Source organism: Pimephales promelas, chromosome 18 (assembly GCF_988280905.1).
Source record: "Pimephales promelas chromosome 18, fPimPro1.hap1.1, whole genome shotgun sequence".
Taxonomy (NCBI): domain Eukaryota; kingdom Metazoa; phylum Chordata; class Actinopteri; order Cypriniformes; family Leuciscidae; genus Pimephales; species Pimephales promelas.
The window spans coordinates 6,683,795-6,702,597 of NC_142786.1; the positions used below are offsets into that span (position 1 = coordinate 6,683,795).

An 18,803-nucleotide genomic window follows, 5' to 3' on the forward strand; every position below is an offset into this window, starting at 1 on the left:
CAAAACTCTGGATTCTTATAGAGGGCCATGAGACTTAGACCTGAGTGCAAAAATGGAGGCTCTAGCCCCTTCCAGAGCTGAGATATCGAAACTCAAAAATTCGGCCCGAAAAAAAAACGACAGTGGTACCCCTTACGTTTTTTTTTTTTGGGCGAAAAATTAAGTTTCTCCAATCTTCCCAAAACTCTGGATTCTTATAGAGGGCCATGAGACTTAGACCTGAATGCAAAAATGGAGGCTCTAGCCCCTTCCAGAGCTGAGATATCGAAACTCAAAAATTCGGGCCGAAAAAAAAACGACAGTGGTACCCCTTATGTTTTTTTTTTTGGGCGAAAAATTAAGTTTCTCCAATCTTCCCAAAACTCTGGATTCCGATAGAGGGCCATGAGACTTAGACCTGAGTGCAAAAATGGAGGCACTAGCCCCTTCCAGAGCTGAGATATCGAAACTCAAAAATTCGGCCCGAAAAAAAAAACGACAGTGGTACCCCTTACGTTTTTTTTTTTTGGGCGAAAAATTAAGTTTCTCCAATCTTCCCAAAACTCTGGATTCTGATAGAGGGCCATGAGACTTAGACCTGAGTGCAAAAATGGAGGCTCTAGCCCCTTCCAGAGCTGAGATATCGAAACTCAAAAATTCGGCCCGAAAAAAAAAAACGACAGTGGTACCCCTTACGTTTTTTTTTTTTGGGTGAAAAATTAAGTTTCTCCAATCTTCCCAAAACTCTGGATTCTGATAGAGGGCCATGAGACTTAGACCTGAGTGCAAAAATGGAGGCTCTAGCCCCTTCCAGAGCTGAGATATCGAAACTCAAAAATTCGGGCCGAAAAAAAAACGACAGTGGTACCCCTTATGTTTTTTTTTTTGGGCGAAAAATTACGTTTCTCCAATCTTCCCAAAACTCTGGATTCTGATAGAGGGCCATGCGACTTAGACCTGAGTGCAAAAATGGAGGCTCTAGCCCCTTCCAGAGCTGAGATATCGAAACTCAAAAATTCGGCCCGAAAAAAAAACGACAGTGGTACCCCTTACGTTTTTTTTTTTTGGGCGAAAAATTAAGTTTCTCCAATCTTCCCAAAACTCTGGATTCTGATAGAGGGCCATGCGACTTAGACCTGAGTGCAAAAATGGAGGCTCTAGCCCCTTCCAGAGCTGAGATATCGAAACTCAAAAATTCGGCCCGAAAAAAAAACGACAGTGGTACCCCTTACGTTTTTTTTTTTGGGCGAAAAATTAAGTTTCTCCAATCTTCCCAAAACTCTGGATTCTTATAGAGGGCCATGAGACTTAGACCTGAGTGCAAAAATGGAGGCTCTAGCCCCTTCCAGAGCTGAGATATCGAAACTCAAAAATTCGGCCCGAAAAAAAAACGACAGTGGTACCCCTTACGTTTTTTTTTTTTGGGCGAAAAATTAAGTTTCTCCAATCTTCCCAAAACTCTGGATTCTTATAGAGGGCCATGAGACTTAGACCTGAATGCAAAAATGGAGGCTCTAGCCCCTTCCAGAGCTGAGATATCGAAACTCAAAAATTCGGGCCGAAAAAAAAACGACAGTGGTACCCCTTATGTTTTTTTTTTTGGGCGAAAAATTAAGTTTCTCCAATCTTCCCAAAACTCTGGATTCCGATAGAGGGCCATGAGACTTAGACCTGAGTGCAAAAATGGAGGCACTAGCCCCTTCCAGAGCTGAGATATCGAAACTCAAAAATTCGGCCCGAAAAAAAAAACGACAGTGGTACCCCTTACGTTTTTTTTTTTTGGGCGAAAAATTAAGTTTCTCCAATCTTCCCAAAACTCTGGATTCTGATAGAGGGCCATGAGACTTAGACCTGAGTGCAAAAATGGAGGCTCTAGCCCCTTCCAGAGCTGAGATATCGAAACTCAAAAATTCGGCCCGAAAAAAAAAAACGACAGTGGTACCCCTTACGTTTTTTTTTTTTGGGTGAAAAATTAAGTTTCTCCAATCTTCCCAAAACTCTGGATTCTGATAGAGGGCCATGAGACTTAGACCTGAGTGCAAAAATGGAGGCTCTAGCCCCTTCCAGAGCTGAGATATCGAAACTCAAAAATTCGGCCCGAAAAAAAAACGACAGTGGTACCCCTTACGTTTTTTTTTTTTGGGCGAAAAATTAAGTTTCTCCAATCTTCCCAAAACTCTGGATTCTGATAGAGGGCCATGAGACTTAGACCTGAGTGCAAAAATGGAGGCTCTAGCCCCTTCCAGAGCTGAGATATCGAAACTCAAAAATTCGGCCCGGAAAAAAAAACGACAGTGGTACCCCTTACGTTTTTTTTTTTTGGGCGAAAAATTAAGTTTCTCCAATCTTCCCAAAACTCTGGATTCTGATAGAGGGCCATGAGACTTAGACCTGAGTGCAAAAATGGAGGCTCTAGCCCCTTCCAGAGCTGAGATATCGAAACTCAAAAATTCGACCCGAAAAAAAAATGACAGTGGTACCCCTTACGTTTTTTTTTTTGGGCGAAAAATTAAGTTTCTCCAATCTTCTCAAAACTCTTGATTCTGATAGAGGGCCATGAGACTTAGACCTGAGTGCAAAAATGGAGGCTCTAGCCCCTTCCAGAGCTGAGATATCGAAACTCAAAAATTCGGCCCGAAAAAAAAACGACAGTGGTACCCCTTACGTTTTTTTTTTTTTGGGCGAAAAATTAAGTTTCTCCAATCTTCCCAAAACTCTGGATTCTGATAGAGGGCCATGAGACTTAGACCTGAGTGCAAAAATGGAGGCTCTAGCCCCTTCCAGAGCTGAGATATCGAAACTCAAAAATTCGGCCCGAAAAAAAAACGACAGTGGTACCCCTTACGTTTTTTTTTTTTGGGCGAAAAATTAAGTTTCTCCAATCTTCCCAAAACTCTGGATTCTGATAGAGGGCCATGAGACTTAGACCTGAGTGCAAAAATGGAGGCTCTAGCCCCTTCCAGAGCTGAGATATCGAAACTCAAAAATTCGGCCCGAAAAAAAAACGACAGTGGTACCCCTTACGTTTTTTTTTTTTGGGCGAAAAATTAAGTTTCTCCAATCTTCCCAAAACTCTGGATTCTGATAGAGGGCCATGCGACTTAGACCTGAGTGCAAAAATGGAGGCTCTAGCCCCTTCCAGAGCTGAGATATCGAAACTCAAAAATTCGGCCCGAAAAAAAAACGACAGTGGTACCCCTTACGTTTTTTTTTTTGGGCGAAAAATTAAGTTTCTCCAATCTTCCCAAAACTCTGGATTCTTATAGAGGGCCATGAGACTTAGACCTGAATGCAAAAATGGAGGCTCTAGCCCCTTCCAGAGCTGAGATATCGAAACTCAAAAATTCGGGCCGAAAAAAAAACGACAGTGGTACCCCTTATGTTTTTTTTTTTGGGCGAAAAATTAAGTTTCTCCAATCTTCCCAAAACTCTGGATTCCGATAGAGGGCCATGAGACTTAGACCTGAGTGCAAAAATATGGAGGCTCTAGCCCCTTCCAGAGCTGAGATATCGAAACTCAAAAATTCGGCCCGAAAAAAAAACGACAGTGGTACCCCTTACGTTTTTTTTTTTTTGGGCGAAAAATTAAGTTTCTCCAATCTTCCCAAAACTCTGGATTCTGATAGAGGGCCATGAGACTTAGACCTGAGTGCAAAAATGGAGGCTTTAGCCCCTTCCAGAGCTGAGATATCGAAACTCAAAAATTCGGCCCGAAAAAAAAACGACAGTGGTACCCCTTACGTTTTTTTTTTGGGGCGAAAAATTAAGTTTCTCCAATCTTCCCAAAACTCTGGATTCTGATAGAGGGCCATGCGACTTAGACCTGAGTGCAAAAATGGAGGCTCTAGCCCCTTCCAGAGCTGAGATATCGAAACTCAAAAATTCGGCCCGAAAAAAAAACGACAGTGGTACCCCTTACGTTTTTTTTTTTGGGCGAAAAATTAAGTTTCTCCAATCTTCCCAAAACTCTGGATTCTTATAGAGGGCCATGAGACTTAGACCTGAGTGCAAAAATGGAGGCTCTAGCCCCTTCCAGAGCTGAGATATCGAAACTCAAAAATTCGGCCCGAAAAAAAAACGACAGTGGTACCCCTTACGTTTTTTTTTTTTGGGCGAAAAATTACGTTTCTCCAATCTTCCCAAAACTCTGGATTCTGATAGAGGGCCATGAGACTTAGACCTGAGTGCAAAAATGGAGGCTCTAGCCCCTTTCAGAGCTGAGATATCGAAACTCAAAAATTCGGGCCGAAAAAAAAACGACAGTGGTACCCCTTATGTTTTTTTTTGGGGGCGAAAAATTAAGTTTCTCCAATCTTCCCAAAACTCTGGATTCTGATAGAGGGCCATGCGACTTAGACCTGAGTGCAAAAATGGAGGCTCTAGCCCCTTCCAGAGCTGAGATATCGGAACTCAAAAATTCGGCCCGAAAAAAAAACGACAGTGGTACCCCTTACGTTTTTTTTTTTGGGTGAAAAATTAAGTTTCTCCAATCTTCCCAAAACTCTGGATTCTTATAGAGGGCCATGAGACTTAGACCTGAGTGCAAAAATGGAGGCTCTAGCCCCTTCCAGAGCTGAGATATCGAAACTCAAAAATTCGGCCCGAAAAAAAACCGACAGTGGTACCCCTTACGTTTTTTTTTTTTGGGCGAAAAATTAAGTTTCTCCAATCTTCCCAAAACTCTGGATTCTTATAGAGGGCCATGAGACTTAGACCTGAATGCAAAAATGGAGGCTCTAGCCCCTTCCAGAGCTGAGATATCGAAACTCAAAAATTCGGGCCGAAAAAAAAACGACAGTGGTACCCCTTATGTTTTTTTTTTGGGGCGAAAAATTAAGTTTCTCCAATCTTCCCAAAACTCTGGATTCCGATAGAGGGCCATGAGACTTAGACCTGAGTGCAAAAATGGAGGCTCTAGCCCCTTCCAGAGCTGAGATATCGAAACTCAAAAATTCGGCCCGAAAAAAAAACGACAGTGGTACCCCTTACGTTTTTTTTTTTTGGGCGAAAAATTAAGTTTCTCCAATCTTCCCAAAACTCTGGATTCTGATAGAGGGCCATGCGACTTAGACCTGAGTGCAAAAATGGAGGCTCTAGCCCCTTCCAGAGCTGAGATATCGAAACTCAAAAATTCGGCCCGAAAAAAAAACGACAGTGGTACCCCTTACGTTTTTTTTTTTTTGGGCGAAAAATTAAGTTTCTCCAATCTTCCCAAAACTCTGGATTCTGATAGAGGGCCATGCGACTTAGACCTGAGTGCAAAAATGGAGGCTCTAGCCCCTTCCAGAGCTGAGATATCGAAACTCAAAAATTCGGCCCGAAAAAAAAACGACAGTGGTACCCCTTACGTTTTTTTTTTTTGGGCGAAAAATTAAGTTTCTCCAATCTTCCCAAAACTCTGGATTCTGATAGAGGGCCATGCGACTTAGACCTGAGTGCAAAAATGGAGGCTCTAGCCCCTTCCAGAGCTGAGATATCGGAACTCAAAAATTCGGCCCGAAAAAAAAACGACAGTGGTACCCCTTACGTTTTTTTTTTTGGGCGAAAAATTAAGTTTCTCCAATCTTCCCAAAACTCTGGATTCTTATAGAGGGCCATGAGACTTAGACCTGAGTGCAAAAATGGAGGCTCTAGCCCCTTCCAGAGCTGAGATATCGAAACTCAAAAATTCGGCCCGAAAAAAAAACGACAGTGGTACCCCTTACGTTTTTTTTTTTTGGGCGAAAAATTAAGTTTCTCCAATCTTCCCAAAACTCTGGATTCTGATAGAGGGCCATGCGACTTAGACCTGAGTGCAAAAATGGAGGCTCTAGCCCCTTCCAGAGCTGAGATATCGGAACTCAAAAATTCGGGCCGAAAAAAAAACGACAGTGGTACCCCTTACGTTTTTTTTTTTTGGGCGAAAAATTAAGTTTCTCCAATCTTCCCAAAACTCTGGATTCTGATAGAGGGCCATGAGACTTAGACCTGAGTGCAAAAATGGAGGCTCTAGCCCCTTCCAGAGCTGAGATATCGAAACTCAAAAATTCGGCCCGAAAAAAAAACGACAGTGGTACCCCTTACGTTTTTTTTTTGGGCGAAAAATTACGTTTCTCCAATCTTCCCAAAACTCTGGATTCTTATAGAGGGCCATGAGACTTAGACCTGAATGCAAAAATGGAGGCTCTAGCCCCTTCCAGAGCTGAGATATCGAAACTCAAAAATTCGGGCCGAAAAAAAAACGACAGTGGTACCCCTTATGTTTTTTTTTTTGGGCGAAAAATTAAGTTTCTCCAATCTTCCCAAAACTCTGGATTCCGATAGAGGGCCATGACACTTAGACCTGAGTGCAAAAATGGAGGCTCTAGCCCCTTCCAGAGCTGAGATATCGAAACTCAAAAATTCGGCCCGAAAAAAAAACCACAGTGGTACCCCTTACGTTTTTTTTTTTTTGGGCGAAAAATTAAGTTTCTCCAATCTTCCCAAAACTCTGGATTCTGATAGAGGGCCATGCGACTTAGACCTGAGTGCAAAAATGGAGGCTCTAGCCCCTTCCAGAGCTGAGATATCGAAACTCAAAAATTCGGCCCGAAAAAAAAACGACAGTGGTACCCCTTACGTTTTTTTTTTTTGGGCGAAAAATTAAGTTTTTCCAATCTTCCCAAAACTCTGGATTCTTATAGAGGGCCATGAGACTTAGACCTGAATGCAAAAATGGAGGCTCTAGCCCCTTCCAGAGCTGAGATATCGAAACTCAAAAATTCGGGCCGAAAAAAAAACGACAGTGGTACCCCTTATGTTTTTTTTTTTGGGCGAAAAATTAAGTTTCTCCAATCTTCCCAAAACTCTGGATTCCGATAGAGGGCCATGAGACTTAGACCTGAGTGCAAAAATGGAGGCTCTAGCCCCTTCCAGAGCTGAGATATCGAAACTCAAAAATTCGGCCCGAAAAAAAAACGACAGTGGTACCCCTTACGTTTTTTTTTTTTGGGCGAAAAATTAAGTTTCTCCAATTTTCCCAAAACTCTGGATTCTGATAGAGGGCCATGAGACTTAGACCTGAGTGCAAAAATGGAGGCTCTAGCCCCTTCCAGAGCTGAGATATCGAAACTCAAAAATTCGGGCCGAAAAAAAAACGACAGTGGTACCCCTTACGTTTTTTTTTTTTGGGCGAAAAATTAAGTTTCTCCAATCTTCCCAAAACTCTGGATTCTGATAGAGGGCCATGAGACTTAGACCTGAGTGCAAAAATGGAGGCTCTAGCCCCTTCCAGAGCTGAGATATCGAAACTCAAAAATTCGGCCCGAAAAAAAAACGACAGTGGTACCCATTACGTTTTTTTTTTTTGGGTGAAAAATTAAGTTTCTCCAATCTTCCCAAAACTCTGGATTCTGATAGAGGGCCATGAGACTTAGACCTGAGTGCAAAAATGGAGGCTCTAGCCCCTTCCAGAGCTGAGATATCGAAACTCAAAAATTCGGCCCGAAAAAAAAAACGACAGTGGTACCCCTTACGTTTTTTTTTTTTTGGGCGAAAAATTAAGTTTCTCCAATCTTCCCAAAACTCTGGATTCTGATAGAGGGCCATGAGACTTAGACCTGAGTGCAAAAATGGAGGCTCTAGCCCCTTCCAGAGCTGAGATATCGAAACTCAAAAATTCGGCCCGAAAAAAAAACGACAGTGGTACGCCTTACGTTTTTTTTTTTTGGGCGAAAAATTAAGTTTCTCCAATCTTCCCAAAACTCTGGATTCTTATAGAGGGCCATGAGACTTAGACCTGAATGCAAAAATGGAGGCTCTAGCCCCTTCCAGAGCTGAGATATCGAAACTCAAAAATTCGGGCCGAAAAAAAAACGACAGTGGTACCCCTTATGTTTTTTTTTTTGGGCGAAAAATTAAGTTTCTCCAATCTTCCCAAAACTCTGGATTCCGATAGAGGGCCATGAGACTTAGACCTGAGTGCAAAAATGGAGGCTCTAGCCCCTTCCAGAGCTGAGATATCGAAACTCAAAAATTCGGCCCGAAAAAAAAAACGACAGTGGTACCCCTTACGTTTTTTTTTTTTGGGCGAAAAATTAAGTTTCTCCAATCTTCCCAAAACTCTGGATTCTGATAGAGGGCCATGAGACTTAGACCTGAGTGCAAAAATGGAGGCTCTAGCCCCTTCCAGAGCTGAGATATCGAAACTCAAAAATTCGGCCCGAAAAAAAAACCGACAGTGGTACCCCTTACGTTTTTTTTTTTTGGGTGAAAAATTAAGTTTCTCCAATCTTCCCAAAACTCTGGATTCTGATAGAGGGCCATGAGACTTAGACCTGAGTGCAAAAATGGAGGCTCTAGCCCCTTCCAGAGCTGAGATATCGAAACTCAAAAATTCGGCCCGAAAAAAAAAACGACAGTGGTACCCCTTACGTTTTTTTTTTTTGGGCGAAAAATTAAGTTTCTCCAATCTTCCCAAAACTCTGGATTCTTATAGAGGGCCATGAGACTTAGACCTGAGTGCAAAAATGGAGGCTCTAGCCCCTTCCAGAGCTGAGATATCGAAACTCAAAAATTCGGCCCGAAAAAAAAACGACAGTGGTACCCCTTACGTTTTTTTTTTTTTTGGGCGAAAAATTAAGTTTCTCCAATCTTCCCAAAACTCTGGATTCTGATAGAGGGCCATGAGACTTAGACCTGAGTGCAAAAATGGAGGCTCTAGCCCCTTCCAGAGCTGAGATATCGAAACTCAAAAATTCGGCCCGAAAAAAAAAACGACAGTGGTACCCCATACGGTTTTTTTTTTGGGCGAAAAATTAAGTTTCTCCAATCTTCCCAAAACTCTTGATTCTGATAGAGGGCCATGAGACTTAGACCTGAGTGCAAAAATGGAGGCTCTAGCCCCTTCCAGAGCTGAGATATCGAAACTCAAAAATTCGGCCCGAAAAAAAAACGACAGTGGTACCCCTTACGTTTTTTTTTTTGGGGCGAAAAATTAAGTTTCTCCAATCTTCCCAAAACTCTGGATTCTGATAGAGGGCCATGAGACTTAGACCTGAGTGCAAAATGAGGCTCTAGCCCCTTCCAGAGCTGAGATATCGAAACTCAAAAATTCGGCCCGAAAAAAAAACGACAGTGGTACCCCTTACGTTTTTTTTTTTTTGGGCGAAAAATTAAGTTTCTCCAATCTTCCCAAAACTCTGGATTCTGATAGAGGGCCATGCGACTTAGACCTGAGTGCAAAAATGGAGGCTCTAGCCCCTTCCAGAGCTGAGATATCGAAACTCAAAAATTCGGCCCGAAAAAAAAACGACAGTGGTACCCCTTACGTTTTTTTTTTTGGGCGAAAAATTAAGTTTCTCCAATCTTCCCAAAACTCTGGATTCTTATAGAGGGCCATGAGACTTAGACCTGAGTGCAAAAATGGAGGCTCTAGCCCCTTCCAGAGCTGAGATATCGAAACTCAAAAATTCGGCCCGAAAAAAAAAACGACAGTGGTACCCCTTACGTTTTTTTTTTTTTGGGCGAAAAATTAAGTTTCTCCAATCTTCCCAAAACTCTGGATTCTGATAGAGGGCCATGAGGCTTAGACCTGAGTGCAAAAATGGAGGCTCTAGCCCCTTCCAGAGCTGAGATATCGAAACTCAAAAATTCGGGCCGAAAAAAAAATGACAGTGGTACCCCTTACGTTTTTTTTTTTTGGGCGAAAAATTAAGTTTCTCCAATCTTCCCAAAACTCTGGATTCTGATAGAGGGCCATGAGACTTAGACCTGAGTGCAAAAATGGAGGCTCTAGCCCCTTCCAGAGCTGAGATATCGAAACTCAAAAATTCGGCCCGAAAAAAAAACGACAGTGGTACCCCTTACGTTTTTTTTTTTTGGGCGAAAAAATTAAGTTTCTCCAATCTTCCCAAAACTCTGGATTCTGATAGAGGGCCATGAGACTTAGACCTGAGTGCAAAAATGGAGGCTCTAGCCCCTTCCAGAGCTGAGATATCGAAACTCAAAAATTCGGCCCGAAAAAAAAACGACAGTGGTACCCCTTACGTTTTTTTTTTTGGGTGAAAAATTAAGTTTCTCCAATCTTCCCAAAACTCTGGATTCTGATAGAGGGACATGCGACTTAGACCTGAGTGCAAAAATGGAGGCTCTAGCCCCTTCCAGAGCTGAGATATCGAAACTCAAAAATTCGGCCCGAAAAAAAAACGACAGTGGTACCCCTTACGTTTTTTTTTTTCGGGCGAAAAATTAAGTTTCTCCAATCTTCTCAAAACTCTGGATTCTGATAGAGGGCCATGAGACTTGCACCTGAGTGCAAAAATGGAAGCTCTAGACCCTTCCAGAGCTGAGATATCGAAACTCAAAAATTTGACCCGAAAAAAAAACGACAGTGGTACCCCTTTTGTTTTTTTTTTGTTTTTCAGGCGAAAAATTAAGTTTCTCCAATCTTCTCAAAACTCTGGATTCTGATAGAGGGCCATGAGACTTAAACCTGAGTGCAAAAATGGAGGCTCTAGCCCCTTCCAGAGCTGAGATATCGAAACTCAAAAATTCGACCCGAAAAAAAAAACGACAGTGGTACCGCTTTCGGGTTTTTTTTTCGGGCGAAAAATTAAGTTTCTCCAATCTTCTCAAAACTCTGGATTCTGATAGAGGGCCATGAGACTTACACCTGAGTGCAAAAATGGAAGCTCTAGACCCTTCCAGAGCTGAGATATCGAAACTCAAAAATTTGACCCAAAAAAAGAACGACAGTGGTACCCCTTTCGTTTTTTGTTTTTGTTTTTTCGGGCAAAAAATTTAATTTCTCCAATCTTCTCAAAACTCTGGATTCTGATAGAGGGCCATGGCACTGACTGCAAAAATGGAGGCTCTAGACCCTTCCAGAGCTGAGATATCTAGATATTTATGGAAGCAATAAGGTACGAGAGGCTGTGCTGTATCGTGAATAAGTAACGGCTGAAGGGCGTTGTTATGCACGACGCGAAGCGGAGTGCCTGCAACCCCTTCAGTCGTTACTTATTCACGATACAGCACTTGCCTCGAGTACCTTATTGCTTTTATAAAACGGTTGCCACATAATATTAAAGTAAAAAAAATGTATTAGTGCAACTTTCATGTAGTTAAATCAATAAAAACATTCCTTCCGCTAGAAAATATAGTCCCTGACTGTGAACAACAACGTTCCAATGTGTAATATGCAGGAAAGCTCAAATAAAAACAACAAACCATTCTCAAACTTTGTCTCTTCTTTTTATTTTTTTACAACACAAAATTTTTGAAATTTCCTCACAAATAGGCATAGCTTATCTCTCAGCAAAATAACAAATAAAAAAAAAAATAAAAAAACAAGGGCACATATTTTGATAGATAACAGTTAGGTCTTTAATCTAGTTATTAATTTAGTTGCTAAAATGCTGCCTAACAAGAGATGCTTTATTTATTGTTGTTTATTTAAATTTATTTGAACATCTCCGTTTATTGTGCACGCAATTATATTTGTCTCATTTCAATCGGCTCCACTGTGGTGATATTTAACGCGGTCCTCTTTAGTTGGGGCTCAGCGCTCTCAGGGGTTTTTTCTGTTGCAGCAAGAATGTCACAGACATAATTTAAAAAGGCTAATGTTTTGTTTTTTTTTTGGGGGGGGGGGGTCGAAATTTTGAGTTTCTCTGATCTTCTTGAAACTCTGGATTCGGATAGAGGACCATGGGACTTAGACCTGAGTGCAAAAATGGAGGCTCTAGACCCTTCCAGAGCTGAGATATTGAGATACCACGTAGCATTTATGCCATTATAAATATCTCAATATCTCCGCTCTGGAAGGGTCTAGAACCTCCATTTTTGCACTCAGGTCTAAGTCCCATGGCCCTCTATCAGAATCCAGAGTTTCAAGAAGATTGGAGAAACTTATTTTTTCGCACAAAAAAAAAAAACGACAGGGGTAACACTGTCGCTTTTTTGGGGGGGTTGAAATTTTGAGTTTCTCTGATCTTCTTTAAACTCTGGATTCTGATGGAGGGCCATGGCACTTAGACCTGACTGCAAAAATGGAGGCTCTAGACCCTTCTAGAGCTGAGATATTGAGATATTTATGGAAGCAATAAGGTACGAGAGGCTGTGCTGTATCGTGAATAAGTAACGGCTGAAGGGCATTGTTAGGCATGACGCGAAGCGGAGTGCCTGCAACCCCTTCAGCCGTTACTTATTCACGATACAGCACTTGCCTCGAGTACCTTATTGCTTTTATAAAACGGTTGCAACATAATATTAAAGTAAAAAAAAAATTATTAGTGCAACTTTCATGTAGTTAAATCAATAAAAAGATTTCTTCCGCTAGAAAAATATAGTCCCTGACTGTGAACAACAACGTTCCTGTCACGGGGTGGGTGCAGGCAGAAGAACAGGCGGATTCCAAAGAGCTCCAATACAAAGGTTTAATACAAATAATCCGAAGACAGGCAAGCAGAACACAGAGTAACATTCACATTGACCGACAAAGACAGAATGAAACAGAGGGAACTAAATACACAGAGGAATCAGGCCTAATGAGGTGCAAACAGGTGAAACAGAACGCTGAACGGGAGGCTGATGAGGGAGTGAGTTCAGGTGTGCAGACGAGAGGATCATGGGAAGTGTAGTGCAGGAGACGCAGACAGGATGGTGCAGACGCAGGACTGTGACAGAACTCCCCCCTCCCGAAAGGCGTGGCCTCACGCCGCAGAACAGAGGAAGGAGGGGGGGAACGATCTGAGGGCGGAGCAGGCTGAGGGCGTGGCCAGGGCGGAGCAGGCTGAGGGCGTGGCCAGGGCGGAGCAGGCTGAGGGCGAGACCAGGGCGGAGCAGGCTGAGGGCGAGACCAGGGCGGAGCCGGTGGAGACGGGGCTGATGACACCAGGGGGCCGACTGACAGGGGCGGAGCAAGTGGGAGAGGAGACCAGGGTGAAACTGAGGGACTGACGACATGGGGTGATGACGAGGGACCGAGGGACCATGGTGACACCGCAGGCTCCGGTGACTGAAGTGATGACAAGGGCACAGAGGGACACAGTGAGGACAGAGGGAGTGAGGGCTGATGGGTGACTGGAGGGAGTGAGGAGTCCAACTGAACCGGAGGGGTGACATAACGGGGGTGGAGCCAGAGGAAGGAAGTCCATAGGTGAAGTGAGGATGACGAGGGAGCGAAGGGAATCTGGAGGGACGAGGGAGCCTGGTCGAGCTGGTGGACTGAGGGACCATGGAGGAGCTGAGTGAGGTATGAGCCACGGGGGAGCCAATGGGACCGGGGGCCGGGGAAGTGTCCATGTGGAGTAGGCGGGAGGCGAAAACTGAGGATCCAACGACCAGGCTGGGTCAGGAGGGCTGGCAGACAGAAGGGCTGACAGATGAATGACAGGAGGAGGTGGGAGAGGGAGGCTGGGTGGGATCCTGGTCTCGGGCTCCGGCGGGACGGTCCCGGGCTCTGGCGGGACGGTCCCTGGCGCTAACTGGACGGTCGCTGGCGCTAACTGGACGGTCGCTGGCGCTAACTGGACGGTCGCTGGCGCTAACTGGACGGTCGCTGGCGCTAACTGGACGGTCTCTGTGGGGCTGGACGGAACCAGCGATGAGGAGGATTCTGGCTTGGCGGGGCTGGACGGAACCAGCGATGAGGAGAGCTCGGGCTCGGCGGGGCTGGACGGAACCAGCGATGAGGAGAGCTCGGGCTCGGCGGGGCTGGACGGAACCACCGGAGAGGAGAGCTCGGGCTCGGCGGGGCTGGACGGAACCAGCGGAGAGGAGGGCTCTGGTGTTGGAGTGGGGCTGGTGCCGTCATCGATGGTGAAGGGAGATCCGCAGGACACCAGCACCCACTCCACATATGCTGCGAAACTCCCCGGGGGACCATTCCCGGACAACTGCTCTCTGGTGGCGGTGTTGAGGCCAGCATATAGAAAGCTGCAGAGGCTGTCGTCTGGGAAGGTTGTGGATGGTACGAGGGAGAGGAAATCAGTCAAATGATCCTCCAGGGACCAGTCTTCCTGCTCTAAGCAGAGTAGTTGGACCGCAGCGAAGGTATCCATACTTTTGGGGTCGGTCAATCTGTCACGGGGTGGGTGCAGGCAGAAGAACAGTCGGATTCCAAAGAGCTCCAATACAAAGGTTTAATACAAATAATCCAAAGACAGGCAGGCAGAACACAGAGTAACATTCACATTGATCGACAAACACAGAATGAAACAGAGGGAACTAAATACACAGAGGAATCAGGCCTAATGAGGTGCAAACAGGTGAAACAGATGAAACAGGACGCTGAACGGGAGGCTGATGAGGGAGTGAGTTCAGGTGTGCAGACGAGAGGATCATGGGAAGTGTAGTGCAGGAGACGCAGACAGGATGGTGCAGACGCAGGACTGTGACAGTTCCAATGTGTAATATGCAGGAAAGCTCAAATAAAAACAACAAACCATTCTCAAACTTTGTCTCTTCTTTTTATTTTTTTACAACACAAAATTTTTGAAATTTCCTCACAAATAGGCATAGCTTATCTCTCAGCAAAATAACAAATAAAATAAAAATAAAAAAAACAAGGGCACATATTTTGATAGATAACAGTTAGGTCTTTAATCTAGTTATTAATTTAGTTGCTAAAATGCTGCCTAACAAGAGATGCTTTATTTATTGTTGTTTATTTAAATTTATTTGAACATCTCCGTTTATTGTGCACGCAATTATATTTGTCTCATTTCAATCGGCTCCACTGTGGTGATATTTAGTTTAGACAGTTTTATGGTGCTGAAATCTTTAGTAGAAATCGGTGTGTGATGCTCCGTTTTATCACGACCCTCTCTTCTCATTGTCTTTACGACTCCAACGAAAACATTATTGGATGAGGTGAATTCGCTGTCTCTCGACACCAGGACAAACTCAAAGGTTGATCATTCAGGAATCTGTTCAGACCCGCGCGTAACGCTACTCAAAATTTGATATTGATAGCTGAGATATTGAGATACCTCATAGCATGTATGCCATTATAAATATCTCAATATCTCATCTCTGGAAGGGTCTGGAGCCTCCATTTTTGCACTCAGGTCTAAGTCCCATTGCCCTCTATCAGAATCCAGAGTTTCAAGAAGATTGGAGAAACTTATTTTTTCGCACAAAAAAAAAACGACAGGGGTAACACTGTCGTTTTTTTGGGGGGGGTCGAAATTTTGAGTTTCTCTGATCTTCTTGAAACTCTGGATTCGGATAGAGGACCATGGGACTTAGGCCTGAGTGCAAAAATGGAGGCTCTAGACCCTTCCAGAGCTGAGATATTGAGATATTTATAATGGCATACATGCTATGAGGTATCTCAATATCTCAGCTCTGGAAGGGTCTAAAGCCTCCATTTTTACACTCAGGCCTAAGTCCCATGATCCTCTATCAGAATCCAGAGTTTCAAGAAGATTGGAGAAACTTATTTTTTCCCACAAAAAAAAAAAACGACAGGGGTAACACTGTCGTTTTTTGGGGGGGGGTCGAAATTTTGAGTTTCTCTGATCTTCTTGAAACTATGGATTCGGATAGAGGATCATGGGACTTAGACCTGAGTGCAAAAATGGAGGCTCTAGACCCTTCCAGAGCTGAGATATTGAGATATTTATAATGGCATACATGCTATGAGGTATCTCAATATCTCAGCTCTGGAAGGGTCTAAAGCCTCCATTTTTACACTCAGGCCTAAGTCCCATGGTCCTCTATCAGAATCCAGAGTTTCAAGAAGATTGGAGAAACTTATTTTTTCGCACACAAAAAAAAAACGACAGGGGTAACACTGTCGTTTTTTTTGGGGGGGGGGGGGTCGAAATTTTGAGTTTCTCTGATCTTCTTGAAACTCTGGATTCGGATAGAGGACCATGGGACTTAGACCTGAGTGCAAAAATGGAGGCTCTATACCCTTCCAGAGCTGAGATATTGAGATACCACGTAGCATTTATGCCATATAAATATCTCAATATCTCAGCTCTGGAAGGGTATAGAGCCTCCATTTTTGCACTCAGGTCTAAGTCCCATGGTCCTCTATCAGAATCCAGAGTTTCAAGAAGATTGGAGAAACTTATTCTTGCGCATAAAAAAAAAACGACAGGGGTAACACTGTTGTTTTTTTGGGGGGGGGTCGAAATTTTGAGTTTCTCTGATCTTCTTGAAACTCTGGATTCTGATAGAGGGCCATGGGACTTAGACCTGAGTGCAAAAATGGAGGCTCTAGATATATCAACCCGTTCACACTAAACGCGTCTCACACGCAGTGCGTTCATAGTGCAATTTATACGCGAAAATTAGTTTTTACATGCATAGGAAACGCACCGTGTGTAATATACGTTTGGTTATGGCAAGCCAAGAGGTTCAGAATTACACCATAAATTAATCGCGTTTATTGCCATACTTATTAACATGTAGTAAGGATAAGCATGAGCGATCGCAACGCGATGCCAATCACAACACACTGGGCCAGCTAACCACCAATCACAGCACATTTCGTTTTTCTGTTCACCAAAACCGACAAGTTCAATCAGACCACGGAGAGAGGTGTAATAATGTAAAATATTTTGTGAAAAATAATGCATTTTTTAACAATCAAGCATAAAAACATATTCTTGTAAACCCCAAAAACAAAATCAAGACTTGGTATATAAGCCAGGACATAAGGGGCGCCTTTAAATGAAACACCATTGTATGATCAAATACAATAACATTCTTATATTTGTCTGTGACTTAAGTGTCCAGATTCTTTTTTGGGTCACTGTTGGTTTGAGTTATAACCCTGTATTCAATCTAAATGAGGCACATATAGTTCATTCTTCCAACAATAACAGTCCAGAAGAAGTATCATGTTGCATAACAGACAAAATGTGAAGTATGGGGGCATAGGTCTGATGTACAACAGCAGCATGACCTGTCTTACATTTCACAAAATGTGGCGTCTCTATCCCCTAAAGGCAGTTGAAACAGGTCAGATGAGACAAATGTGCTTGTTTTTTGTCTATTTTTTAAGCCATGTTGTACAAAATGTTACTTTGGCAATCAGTCTTTGAAATCCAACACTCGGAATAACTATTACAAATCTTTGCTAGCATCTAAAAGCTGTAGGACTTTATGCATTCTCTTAAATTAAAGAAAGAATTCACTGAAAAAAGGAACATTTACTCCCCCTCATGTCATTCTAAATCTGTATTTTCATTCTTTAATGGAACACAAAATTAGGTGTTTGTTGTTTTTTTTTACTTGTGTGCTTTAAACATGGCCAGATTGACAATGACTACGTTTCAAAAAAGATTTATTGATCTGGACCAGAAAATTACAGTGGAGCAGAAGATGTTCTTTCTTGCTTCTCAATGATGCCTGAATCATCAGATCAATGAATCTTTCTTCATTCAGGCACATATATTCAAAACTCTTAACGCTGTGATTTTGAAGCATAAACGTGGTGTTAATTAATTTGTGGTTTCAGAGGAAAATGCTGATGCTGTTCTCTCATATGTTACTATGGGTTTGTGAAAAACAGGCCTTAACTAAGAACAGCTTGTAAGAGGCTGCAGGGGGTGACATCACATCAGAGCTTTGAACAGGAGCCAATCAGCAGATAGGCGGAGCCTCCTAAAATGAGAAAGTGCAAACTTATTAAAAAAAAAATTCTTGTTCTACAGACAGGTACAGGCCTGCTCACAGGGGGGCCTAAATTTTGAGGTTACAGCAGCCTACTTTAAGCCTGAAGAGAACGAATGAGCTTTGCTTGCCAAAATCACCAGATTAATGCAGCTCTACATACAGCGCCCGTGTGCACTTAGTGGCTTTGGGATTAGAGTTTTAAGAGCCAACACATGGACCTGGATCACATTTCAGAATTTATGTGCACAGAACTTCATTTTTTTAGACCAACATTTAAAGTCACCATGGAATCAAAATGGACTATTCTTGTTATTTTATGGAATATTGCGGTATTATCCGTGCGCATCATTATTTTTCAAAGTTCAGCTGCCCTCATAATATTTTATTTAAAGGAGAACTCCGGTGCAAAATGAACCTTTGATCTAATAACACATTGGTACCTAATCGACCGTTCTCTGAGATTTGTTTTCATGATAATCAAATGTAAAGAGTTTTATCTCTAAAAACTGTTTAGCTAACACAGTCTCATCCCAAAAAGTCATATAACTGACGTTTTGGGACGTATTTTGACCATACGTCAATATCAGCCTTTTTAGGGCCCCCTTAAACGTCGGTAGATGGCGATCCCGGGCCGTCATACAACTGACGCTTTACCTTTAACGTCAGTTAGGTGACGGGTTAGGTTTAGGGTTAGGTTTAGGTATGGGGTAGAGTTAGGATCCCATAACCTCATCTACCGACGTTTAAGGGGGCCCTAAAAAGGCGAATATTGACGTATGGTCAAAAGACGTCCCAAAACGTCAGTTATATGACGTCTTGGGGTGAGACCGGGTTGGTTTAGCGGGGGCATATAATAAGTAAAAAGAAATCGCTAATTAATCCTCAAAATAGCCCGACACTAACATAATAAGGGTCCCTGCATGCAAAACGAACCATTAAAAGCTTAATTTCTTTTCAACTGAAGAAAGAAAGACATGGAAATCTTGGATGACATGGGGGTGAGTAAATTATCAGAAAAGGTTTTTGTAAAAGTTAACTACTCCTTTAATATTATTCAACATAGCTTTTTACAGAACATATATAATCCCCTTTGTAATCGTTTTCATAACTGTAATTTAATGAAGCATTATTTTCTCAGTAACTACAATGGATTACAGTTACAATTACTTTGTATTTAAATGTAACTACGTACTCCCCAACACTGTGAGAAGAGCAACAAAACATAAATTCAG

General features: G+C 42.8%; 1 protein-coding gene across 1 annotated transcript; it reads right to left on the reverse strand.

Annotated features, from left to right (window-relative positions):
* Positions 1–12,360: 12,360 nt before the first annotated feature.
* LOC148970891 (uncharacterized) lies at positions 12,361–15,348 on the reverse strand. The gene has a single exon (XM_089123005.1). It carries the CDS (start codon positions 13,998–14,000, stop codon positions 12,651–12,653), a length of 1,350 nt encoding a protein of 449 aa, XP_088979131.1. The 5' UTR covers positions 14,001–15,348; the 3' UTR covers positions 12,361–12,650.
* Between the last annotated feature and the right edge of the window lie 3,455 nt (positions 15,349–18,803).

Bases quoted from the DNA above. Each gene is read 5' to 3' on its own strand.
- LOC148970891 (XM_089123005.1), bottom strand. From the start codon at position 14,000: ATGGATACCTTCGCTGCGGTCCAACTACTCTGCTTAGAGCAGGAAGAC.